Genomic DNA, 12,295 nt, shown 5'->3' with positions numbered 1-12,295 from the left:
ATGCATTGATGCAGTGTTTTCCAAGTTCTTTTGATATACATTACGGTATTTAATAAAAGTTTGGGAACCACTGTATTCATTGAATCAAAATATGTGCACGATCATCGGAGACAGGCCTCTGAATCTGATAAACAGTGCTCATAAATCCCATAATAACACAGGATGCCTGTTGCAGAAGACCTAAACGCCAGTGTGCCCACCACCATTATCACCAGCGTACCACTTTGCATCGTTCCCTGCAACCTCAGCCCTCATTGGTTGTTGTGATATATTGCACTTGCCGAGCCAGAGTGGGGACGAGACTATCCCCCTCTGAGGAGATCCTGGGAGCTCCTCTCTAAGGCCCGCGGTTTAAGCTAAACATAGTTGGACTAATTCAAAGGGCTCCAGGAGGTCTGCTGTATCCACAACCATGGTAATAGCCTTGGTGTGTGTGTGTGTGTGTGTGTGTGTGTGTGTGTGTGTGTGTGTGTGTGTGTGTGTGTGTGTGTGTGTGTGTGTGTGTGTGTGTGTGTGTGTGTGTGTGTGTGTGTGTGTGTGTGTGTGTGTGTGTGTGTGTGTGTGTGTGTGTGTGTGCAGGATGGCATAATGGTGGGATTTCGAGACATTTTGAAAAGGTATTGTCACGCCATTCTTGGAAATTGCATTCAATTGATTTGACAGAACCGCTGCAGTACAACAGCCTTGACATCCCCTGTTGTTGTGGCGGTTCTTTGTTGTGGGAACTTCTCTGGGCTGTCTGTGTCCTCTGTATTTACAGTCAGAATAACCTCCGGAGGGAAGTCAGAGCAGTACATGTGCTGCCAAGCATATTACTCTTTAGAATGAGTAATTATAAGGGACATTACTATCGTTTTCTGGCAACATTGACTGCAGTGGGACTTTCTGTGTGCGGCGGCTACGCAATTTCTCGCTCGCCTCTTTCGGACCAGAAACTGCATTTGGTTCCAATGTAGTGCTGGCTCCACGAGCACTTCTTCAATACCGGTCATGTGTCTCTGGTTAGAGTCCTCCCTTCCCTTTTGATGTGGTTGCACAACCCTTCACGGGGAGGCCTGCAACTCATGGACGTGTTGAGCCAATGACGGAGGGCGTGTGTCTCTCTGCACCTGTGCAACTGGCACACACACAAACGGCCTCCCTCGCTTTCATGCACAAACACACGCCGTCGTGGTAATGATACTCATTCCTCCATCTACTTTCCCCCCCCTGCAGGATTTAGACGGAGGGCGTACGGATCGTCTAGGCGGATGGCGCTGACGGTTAGCCTGATGGGACCGTCTCCGTGGGGCTTCAGGATCTACGGGGGCAGGGACTTTAAGAAGGCCATCACAGTATCCAAGGTACCCGCACCAGCCCCCGATAGACAAACCCCTCCTACATCGCCACCTCTGCATCCTCTTGTTCCTCCGGGGTTAAAGCTCCCAGGCTGTAATGAGTGGACGACTTCCTCCAGCCCCCCCCTGGGGGTCTGCTCTCGGCTTTTTGTTTTTATCAGGCGCTGCCCCGCAACCGTTTCCTTAACGCCCGAGGTAGTCGGGGTGGAATGGAAGTGAAATACATTAGGAGGAAACTTGTGATTACAGTGTTTGGTCCGTGTTTGTGTCTGTATGTGTGCGTACATGCTTGTTTTATTTTTCCTGTGTATTGTTTGTGTGCGTGTGTTTCTACGCGCACGCATACTGGTTTGTTTTTGTTTTCTCTGTGCGGCATGGGCCAATGTGCATGTTTCTACACGTGCGTCAGTGCGTGTTTAAGCACGATGTTGTATGCTTATTAACTGCTATGGGAAGGGAACATGGAGGAGAGGAAACGTCTCCAGGAAGCCTTGGATGCCAGGGAATGTGACCTGCCCACTGCCCATCCTGGCCCTCCTTCACCCGGTCAGCCCGGGCTTTCCCTCCGTTTCACTTGCTAATGTCAAAACACGGGCAGGGTACCAATGCTGCACATCGAATAACCTTCCGACCCCGTTCACCTCAAAGGCATTACTGGTGACCCCTTACCCCCCATCGACCGCTGATGTTAAAGACACCGTTCATCACAGGGATAAAAGACCCAGATCTAGTTTCTTGAAGCGAGTTAACAGAATGAGCCTGGTTTCAAACCTCCCATGGCTTCGAGGTGAGGTTCAGAAGCGGTTTAAAATGAGGTGTAGGGCTGGTTAATGGGGGCAGTTTGTAACTCTCCGTTGCAGTTGTGGTTTGTGCCTCCAGCCCCCCACCACCCTCAACCCCCTCCTTGTCCCCCATCGGCCCGGGGCCAGCTGAAGAGGTCGTCACTTGGCACGGAGACGTCCCTCCCACCCCACTGTAGTTCCTCGCGGCCCTCGGACGACTTGCCCCCAGTGGAGGTGGAAGGGGAGCGTACAGGCGCTGGAGCAGAGAGTAAAACCCTTAAAAGAAACGACCAGTCCTTTTAGCCTCTGTGAAGCCGGGCGTCACCTGATTGGCAAAGAAACGCATTATTGTCCGTACCCACAGCAACGATTAATTGCCCTCAAATGGGCCCACACACATCTGCCCCCGGGCTCCGGGGTATCACAAGCATTCCAGGGGCCGGGTCTTCTCTGCTTTCTCCTTTTGGGGAGGCTGTCTTTTTTTAATTATCCTCTTTACCGCTTTTGTCTTTTGCACAATTAAAAGCAGACAGTGTAGATGGAGGAATGCAGAGCAGGGTTGTCATTGGTGGATGATTGTTTATGTTCTAATGGAACGTCCGAGAGACTGCATTCTGACTCGTTTCGACGCTGTGTTGTATGGCTGCAGGACAGGCTGGGCTGACGTTCTCTCTAGTGCAGGCGGCGAATTTGACAAGTGATGCACAGGTGGAGGTCAAGGCGCGAGCTGCCGTCTCACTAATGGCCTCTCTCCTAGGGGGTCCTGGGCTCCGCCGTCGACAGGAGCTCCCAGGGTCCGCAGGCGATGAGCATGGCAGCGGCGGCGCCGTCTGCCTTGACTTACATTTACATTGAGGGCATTTAGCAGATGCTTTTAGTAAAAGCGACTTACAAAAGTACATTTGTCAGAAGAAAGAGAAACAATATATTGCCTTCGGTACAGTAAAGATATTCATAGAACCAAGTGCCAAACACTTACAATTGTTAGGTTAACCCATTCCCCGTCTATAAAGAAGATGGCTAGGATAAGATGCTACACAATGCTAAGTACTATTTTTAAGTGCCGGGACGTACAACACACTAAGTGTGTACATTAAGTGCCAGGACATTCAACATACAATAGGTGCGTCAGAGGGGTGAGGGGAGGGTATGGGGGGAGGCTATGCAGAGTCGAGGTGAACTGGACGGGGAGATTGTTCCACCACCGCGGTGCCAAAACCGCAGTGGTCTCAAGAGTTGTGACTTTGATCGACCTGTACTCTCCTTACTACTGGGGAATATACAATTATAACAAATTAAACCTCTTTATTAAGTATAGAGGTATGTAGAGCGGGTGCGCCATCTACACCTAGCCTTATGGTCCTCCCTCATTAGCAGCACATTAACGCCGCTGAGAAGCATGCTAGCATTGGCGTCGAGACGTCTCCGCCGCCTCGCCCTGAAGGCGCTACGTGAGCCGGCTCGTCGCGGTGCTAGGTGCTGTCGCCGGTGTCCTACCTCTGTGCTCTCCGCTCCATCAGGTCAACGGGGGCAGCAAGGCGGAGCAGGCGGCCCTTCAGCCCGGCGACATCATCCTGGAGATCAACGGGCAGAATACGGCGGACATGCTGAACGTGGAGGCCCAGAACAAGATCAAGAACTCCAAGACCCAGCTGCAGCTGGTGGTGGAGAGGTGTGTGTGTGTGTGTGTGTGTGTGTGTGTGTGTGTCTTGGGTTGGGTGGGTGGGGGTGTGTGTGTGTGTCTTGGAGTGGGTGGGTGGGTGTGTGTCTTGGAGTGGGTGGGTGTGTTTCCTGCATGTGAAAATGCAGACCCTGACTAAAGATGACGAGTCGTAGTTTGTGTTGACTTTGATGCATTAGGTTACATTCCAACATTGTCCAGATAGGACAGACACAAGGATTAACCTTATACTCTCTGAGTATTCAGAGGGAATGATAATGTAGAGGTTATATAAGGGTGTTCAAACTTTTTCAAGCTCCTCGCAGAGTTCGTCGATTTGACTTCCAATCAGGTAATTTATCTGGAACCTGTAGATCTGCAACAATCGAAAGATCATAGACTCCGGATGAATATGTAATCCTGATTGGTTGATAAACAAATCAGCCCTTCTTGGCTGCTCTACAGAGCAATTTAGGAGTCTCTCCTGATACTGTTTTTTATTGGAATTAACTTAATCATTGACTAATGCTGTAACGATGATGTGAACTCCATAATCAGCAGGAATTACTTATGATTGTCACCTTCTTTAAACATCAGCTTGCTAATTAGCACACTACAAAACTCAAAAGCCTTGCTCACACATTGCTGTTTCAGTCACTGCGCATATACTAGATTCCTATAAACAATGTAGACTACCGATGTATTTACGTGTGGCTTGTATGATTAGGTTTAATTACATTTTGAACATTTGAAGTACCTGCCTAAGTTCATCATTACACTGCCATGTTGTTTTTGAGTTCGCCGTTCGAGGAGAAAGCAATCAACGAAAGCTCCCTGTGTCCTCTGGCGTTTGACGACCTGTGTACCGCCGCCTACTCTGCAGGTTTTAAAATGCTTTGTGCGTTATTTTGTGGACGGAGATAATGTTTTTACGACACCGTTGGTGTTGATAGGAATTCTCTGGGGTAAACACGAGGTCTAGACCTTGTTTTGATCTCGGGAGTTTCTGTTGCTCTAAAGACCTTCCCTGCAAATTGAGGCCTTTCTTGGCTGGCACTTTGATTAAAGGCTCTCCTCTCATTCGGTCTCCCACCGGCCCTCCTTGGACGTCCCGTGTCCGTGTGAGTGGATGTTTTCCTGCTGACCTCATGTCTCTCTCCTCCCTGCCAGAGACGGCATGGCACGGACCCGGCCGGCCCCCACAATGGCACTCTGTAGCTCTGCCCCATCACAACCTCCCTCCCGTTCTAGCCCCCTCGTGTTGATGGCGGGCTCCTCAAGCGACACCAGTCATCAAGTGTAATCACACCGTCCCAAGTACAATGGCACCCTGTGATGCTCCTGTGGAAAATGGATTTTCAGCAGATTCTTTCCAGTCCACTGCTCTGCCGATGAGGCAGGCTTCAGCCCATCCCTGCAACACCCTCGCTCTGACGTGCTGTCTCTTTCAAAATGAGCTGGCAAGGAGTTTATGTGTTGGTACATCAAATACTGCTCTTAGCCACACTCTGCTAACCTGCAATAAGCCGGTTCAAAGGCATAAAGAAAACAAAGCCCACAGCAGCTTGTCATCTATGCTCCTCGCTTTGTAGAGTGCCTTGGTCTGAGGACACTTCTTTGAGCTCCATTGTTTGTTGACCTCTTTTGTATGATGTCATGTTGACAAAACCACTACTCTCTCTCTGATCTGTGGCTCTCGGCTGAAGAGATGACTGAGTCAATGGGCCCAGCGACACCACAGTGACCTCTTGTACAGCCCAGTTTCCTGTTGAATAATGCAGTGTTTTCCTGATTATTTCTTTTGGTCTGCCAGATGATACATTTCTTGGGAATTTAGACATTATCTGGTTCTTGTAGCTAATCGTTTGGACTATTTGACATTTCCACACGTTTTCCAGTTGTCAGACGTGTTACTCAACCCTTGATTGATGCTCCTTCCCTCTGGAAAGCGAGGCCAATATTTTCAAAATTTCTGGGTTTTCAAAATAAGTGTGTTGTTTAACCTTGAGCCAATTCATCCATCTGTCAGGGGTAGAGCAGACCTATAGGAGCGGGGTCAGGGCGCACACAGACCAGCTTTACCGCCTAATGGATCCTCAGACTGCAGATTTCTCCTGTGGGCTCACTGTGTAATCACCGTTTCGGGATGACTATTGTCCACCTGGCCGACTCTGAGCACTCCTGAGTTTGAGTTGAGCACCAGTCCAATGAATCACACCCCCCGAGTGAAGAAAAGACTCTGTTCTCCTGCCGGAGCGCTCGGTGGAAGGAGGTGCCGTTCCAGGCCGCTGACCACAGGACTCCGTGCTCCGCCTGTCCTCTCCACTGCTCCGTGCCCCGTCGAGGGCCGGGAGCGGGCCCTCGACGGCCCCTCAGCGCCGGGTAGAGAGGGCGGGGGGTACTGTTTATTTAGATTGGCTTGGTCTGACGCCAATACTTTTCCCCCCTCTGAGCTTGCAAATGGACTTGCGAACGGAATAAATGTTTTTCGTAAGGACCCCGCAATAAACTGCCGGGGTAGTTTTTATTACTGCACGGAAATTACCTTTTTGAAATGAGCCATCAGTGTGTTGGTTGAAGGACAGGAATAATTAAGAATACCGACTGGATCGTATTTGATGATTAATGTCCAAATGAATAGCACTCCTAACGCATGGTGGTGTAGTCACAGGTCATCAGGGTTCAGAATACATTTTACATTTTCATAAACCCGAGAGGCACATTATGGTCCATCACTCATTTCTCCCTGGCTGTTTAGGTGACTTTGATTACGTATCCGTGGCAACTGAAAACTCCTAACGCCATCTGTCTTGGCTGTTTAGACCCGTTCCCGAACAGACCAATGGCGGCCCAGGCTCAGAAGATCTGACCAGCCCCTTCCAGGTCAGTACGGCACCACGGTGGTCAGGTGGACACCCCAGGGGGGCGGTTTTAGATTTACACTGACATTCCTCTTCACCTAGCGTAACATTGTTTTTGACTCTGACCTGTAAAACCCTGAGTCTGTCCATCCAGAGTCGGCATCGTGTTATGAGATACCCTTTCCTTCAGTCTGTGGGGGATGTCTTTGATGGCGACCATATTTGTTTGTGAGCTCTGGTCTGCAACAGTTTAAGGGGGAGGAGAAGAGTATGAACAAAAGTAAATCTGTGATCAAATCTGTGGTGGTCCTTGCAGTGGGTCTATTAAGTTGGAAATTGAATGTTGAGATGTAAATCTCAACCGAAGATCTTAAATCTGCTGTGAGATGTAAACAAGAATGTAATAAAACTGCAGTGGGATGTAAACATGTATGACTTATAACTGGGGTGGGATGTAAACCAGTATGTAGTACAACTGCAGTGAGATGTTGAACTGTGTTTTCTTCTCCTTCTTGTATCCTAGTCACATTATGTAATGACATTCTTTGAATCTTTTCTAGACTAAGGAGGCATTTCTGGTGAGCCGAGATGAGAATCAGAACTACAGGGACTACAGCATCTCCAGCCCCGCCTCCCTTTCTCCTGGGCCCTACTCCCCCGAGCCCCCCGCCAGCCCCGACGCCAAGCGGACCCCCAGCAGTGCCAAGAGGTACCCAACGGGTATACGGGGACTATGGGCTCGGCTGACTTTAGGGGGATCTTGTTATGTTTTACCAGCAGGCCGTTGAGAAAGCGTGTTTATTTTCTGTGAGTAAACATACCAATATTAAGAAGCAGGATTATTGTAGATATCTCGACCTAGGACCTTTTGGCATAGGTCCTAGTAGCCAAACATGTAGTGATAAATGCTAAATGGACTGCATTTATATCGCGCTTTTCTAACCATTGGGCACTGAAAGCGCTTTACAATATTGCCTAACATTCACCCATTCATGAACACATTCTCCCACTGGCGGCAGTGTCATCCATGCATGGCGACACCCAGCTCGTTGGGAGCAGTCAGGTTGAGGCGTCTTGCTCAGGGACCCCTCGACACTCCGCTCGGAGGAGTCGGGGATCGAACTAGCAACCTTCCGGTTACTTCAACCCGCATTACCTCCTGAGCCAAATGCTGCCCATGACGATCAGCTTGACTGAGAACCTGCATGCCCATGACGCCTCCATGGCACACATTCAACCCCCTGATGTAATCAACCATGCATCCTGACGGACTGCAGTGTCTCTGGACCAACGGAGGGCATCTTCAAGTCGTACCCTCGTACTCCGTGTGTCGCTGCAAGTTGTTCTGGGAGGGCCGACTGCTGACAGTTTGTTTGTTCAGGACAAAAGCGTCGCAGTAATTGCTCCCAGGACTCACAACACGTCCCCAGTGAATAGGTACAAGAGTAACCACCACAGTGCGGTGGCATGGGGATTGTGCAGTCGCAACAAAGGATGTGCAAAGGGTATCGCATTCCACCCATTTCATTCAAAACTCACAAAAGGCCAGAATGTGGAACGTTCAACATGGTTCTCTCCCTCTGTGCCCGTCTGAACTACTTGTGAAGGGATTCACAGTTCAATCTGCAAACTTCAAATGTAATGAACCGGTCCAAACTGAAGGGGATGGGGTTTTCAGTCACACATGATTCTGAAAGATTCATTATCTTATATTGTATGATATTGATAATCTGAATTTTCTTTCCTTGGCTAGTATACATCTGCGCCCATGGTCTCCAGAGGACAGGAGTCAAGTATTTGCCAGACCGCTCTCACAGGTCAGTCCTCATTATTTTAAATGGTAGCAGGCTATTCCTCAAAGGCCTCCACGCCCTCCCTTCATTGCTATTTACCCTTTTATTTCTGATGAAAACAATTCTAAAATGTTCTTCAGAATGTCTTCAGGTAATGTAAACACTCATGTTGTTGTATTCATGCATACAATAAACGCGGTTTCTGGTTCTTTGAAGAGCAACGCATGCATACACTAATTATTTTATAAGACTGTTAAGAAAGTTTGATATGAAACTGGATTACCCTCACAATTGTATCGTGAAAGTAATATTACTTTATAGTGTCATTACTTTATAAAAGCAAGCAGTACACTATCTCAATGTCCTTTTAGATAATTAAGTGGCTGTCGGACTAAGGGTGCCCTATGTCAGAAGTAAGGCCCACACCTCCACAAGAAAGGCAGGATGCAGACAGCCTTTCACTACCAATCATAGGAATATACAAACAGAAAGGTCATCCTAAGAGTAACTGACATTAGGTCTTAGAGGAATCCGTCCCTACGAGGGGCTGCACTTCTCCTTACAAGGGAGAAGAATGAAGGGCTTCCGTCAAAACAATAGCCCTAACCTCTGTGCACCCAGCGGGAAGGGTGACCTGTGAGTGGTAAAATATAGCCTGGGCGGGGGGTTCTGGGCCGAGCGCCGCTAGATCTCGTTCTGCTTATTTACTGTTCTAACAACACAGGGCTGGGGGGGGGGGGGGAGCTGTCTGGAAGGACTTCAGATAGTCGGAAGGAAAAATGTTGTGGGAAAGTTTGCGGGGAGATATTCCAGCTATGCCTCAGCCCTGGGTCCCGAGTCGTGGCCCCGCAAAGCAGAGTACATGGGATACGGAGGCAGGAAAAAACATACAGCGCCTTTTTAAACGGCTGCAGGAATTCCAATCATTCACTATTTTTATGACCTGGGTGGACATTGCCTCTGGTTGGATAAATGGGCTCCTTATTGGAGGGGTTCCAACTGTAACCCGGCCTCTAGGAGGGGCTCATTTGCAGAATGCTAGGGCATTGGTTAGGGTTTGGAATCGGTTTTGAGTTTTTTTTTTTTTTTTATATTTTTTAATACGATCTTAATATTCACCGCTGCTAGTACCAATAGGGCTTGTACATCAGAATGCATCATGGGAGTTTTTGTTGGCGGTGCTCAAGAGAGTTCTAGGAATGCTAAATCCTAAATCGACGTAAACATACCTTATCTGAGGCCAATCAAAACGTTGTTTTGAGCCAAATGCTCAGTGTCTCACGTCTCGCATGAGACACTAAGGCACTGTGAAACACAACAATGTCTCCCCATCATGACAATCAGGATTTATAACTAAACGATGAACCAAACACCCGTACTACCATCAACGTTCTCATGCTCCTATTCCTCCGAAATGGAGGCGGTCGTAGCGGTGTGACGTCATGATGTTCCAGATCATGTTGGACCCGATTGGTCCGGACCCTGAAGGGGACAGTTTGTTGGAGCTCTTCCTTTCTGGTGCATAATCAGCGTATAAACAGTGGTTACATGTTTTCCTTTTCACAAGAACTAAATGTTTCTTTGCGTCTGTTTATTTGGATGGAAGTTGGTATACTGTCCCTAGTGCCGAGAGCTTATTTCTAGTTTCACAATAGATTTTCGTAACAATTTCTTTCAATTTCGCCCGTTTCATTATTTTTTCTTAATCTTTTTCTTGAGACTGGGCATAAATGATTCTTATTTTCCTATGTTATTTCCTGATTAATGTACGTAATTATGTGTATTAAAATCCTTGAGTCCATCTTTCGTGCCAAGAGAGTCTTATTAAGGACCATAAACAGTCCTCTCGACCACTGGGGGTCTTTCAACGCCCATAACCATTTTACATGGTTTATAGAAGCGCAGTGGGGGTCTCCTCACAGGACGGCGTTCAGGACAGGAGGGGCGAAGGGCGATGGAGTGCAGGCACGCATCAGGGGCCCCTGACTCGCATCAGGGGCCCCTGACTCGCTGGCCCTTCAGGAAGACCACGGCGAGGTGGGGTGATGCAGTAGGTCGTTACTGAGCTGCTTTGAAGTCCGTCCGGGTTCAACCTGACACCCCGGGACTGGATGAGGGACGGGGTCTTGACCCTGACCCAGCTGCTTCTCTCTTGGGGGGGGGGGGGGGAGATGGCTGTGCACACAGTCATGTTTGGGATGTTTGTGGAAGCGGGGAGGCCAGAGGTCATCACGGTCCTGGGCTCATCTCTCTTCTTTTATTTGACACGTTTAATTGTTGTTTTGGTTTCAGAATGCTACTTTTTGCGAGGCGTTGCATTCCTTCCGTTTCACGACTATCCGATGCAAAACTTTAAATGGCGTTAGTCATTTATATTACTTGTTTTTGACATCCTTATATAACCTTAATAGAATGTACATCTAGAATATTCTTGTCCTCTCAGGAACACTTTTTGAGTGGTTTGACCGCAATGGAAACATGTGTATTGTTGGTCTGAAGGTTATAGAGATTGTATCCTCTCTATTCTCCCTCTGTTAGCTGAGGCTAACCTTTACCTGGAAGCAGTGGATGGAAGCAGTGGATGTTCAGACCTCCTCCCAAAGGGATGGAGGTCTCCTAACGGGCGACTGGGATTGGTCATTGGGGTCTTTTCAGAATGGCTGGAGGGGATGCCAGGAAGGGGCCCTCCGTAGGCCGTCTCTGCCCTGGGAGGACCAGCTCTGAGGCCTGGGGTTTCTTTGACAAGGGCCTCTGTCGCTGGCAGCGGGCTGCAGAGTGCGGCTATATCAGGTGATCTTGGTAGAAAGCTCTTAAAAGCCTTCTTCGTCTTTTCCCCCCGTCCTGGCGTTGGCCCCCCCAAGTGAGCAGCGCGGGATGCGCAACAGGATCTTGCTGGCCCGGGTGTTGGATGTCCTGAGAAAGTGGCCCTCCACAATGGGGGCTGTGATTACCCCGCCGTGGAGAGAGGGGGCCGGGAGGGCTCCCCCTCTCCGCCCGCATCACAAGGACTGTCGTTGTGTGAGGGACTGACGGGGATAATGGGGGGGGGGGTTTTCAGGGGCCAAGGGTGGACACCAGGGGACCTTCTTCCATTCCAAAACTGTACTTAAGCCGTCAAGGGCCTCCGCCGTGCCCCAGGGCCGCGCTAGCACAGCCGCCTCCTTTGTGCTCGCCCAGGGACTTTCAGCGAGGACGTGTTTCTGGGGCTGCAGACTCCTACAGTGCAGCATAATGCTTGCAGAGATTGGATCGGTTTAAATTAAGCCTCTGTGTTGGGAAGCGTCCCACCAGTATCCAAATCGGGCAACAATCGAGAGAAACGCGAGACAAAAGAAAAAGCTACGTTGCTGGGGTCAAACATACGGGAAGACCAATTTGTTGAATATTTATTCTTTGAAGACACTTTGCCTTCCAAATGGGCCCCACGTTGGCCTGTGTCATTCTGTTTTATCATGCCGTGAGCTGCCTGTATCTATTGGCTCCCCACCTCCACCTCCAGAACAAATGAGGAGCAGGAGCCTCCCCAGCTGGGTCTTATGGCCGAGCCAGCCTGCTTGCTCTGAGCGGGAGAGCCAAGCAGCAACATCTGCTGAGAAGATCAGCCGTGCCTCCGCCACAAGGGGATCTCAGTTGGAAAGAGCAGGCGTTGGATCCAAACGGTTTCCGGTCTGCGTGCCGCCACGTCCCTGACGGTTCTCCAGCCCGTCTGCAGGGTTCTGCGGTTCACGAGGGCTGCCTTTTGTGCGAGGCCTCATCCTGTGCTGGCGGACGGGGTGGCTGCTGTATAAATAACCCGCTCCGTGCACAATGGCCCGCTGCAGCTGGGGCACTGTGGTGGTGGAGCGCTGACCAGTGGCTTCCA

The 12,295-nt window shown here is 49.5% G+C and overlaps 1 protein-coding gene across 3 annotated transcripts in view; it reads left to right on the top strand.

Annotated features, from left to right (window-relative positions):
• Nucleotides 1-12,295, top strand: part of pdlim2 (PDZ and LIM domain 2 (mystique)) — a 30,235-nt gene that overhangs the window by 5,181 nt on the left and 12,759 nt on the right. For all 3 annotated transcript variants that reach the window (XM_060054925.1, XM_060054923.1, XM_060054922.1), the window contains exons 2-6: nt 1,216-1,343; nt 3,640-3,791; nt 6,602-6,662; nt 7,201-7,349; nt 8,394-8,457. In XM_060054925.1, the coding sequence (XP_059910908.1) occupies nt 1,251-1,343; nt 3,640-3,791; nt 6,602-6,662; nt 7,201-7,349; nt 8,394-8,457 (519 nt within the window). In that variant the 5' untranslated portion in view covers nt 1,216-1,250. The remainder of the gene's footprint in view (nt 1-1,215; nt 1,344-3,639; nt 3,792-6,601; nt 6,663-7,200; nt 7,350-8,393; nt 8,458-12,295) is intronic.

Source organism: Gadus macrocephalus, chromosome 6 (assembly GCF_031168955.1).
Source record: "Gadus macrocephalus chromosome 6, ASM3116895v1".
NCBI classification, from domain to species: domain Eukaryota; kingdom Metazoa; phylum Chordata; class Actinopteri; order Gadiformes; family Gadidae; genus Gadus; species Gadus macrocephalus.
Note: the sequence above shows the minus strand (reverse complement) of the source record. Positions and strands in the feature narration are given on the sequence as shown.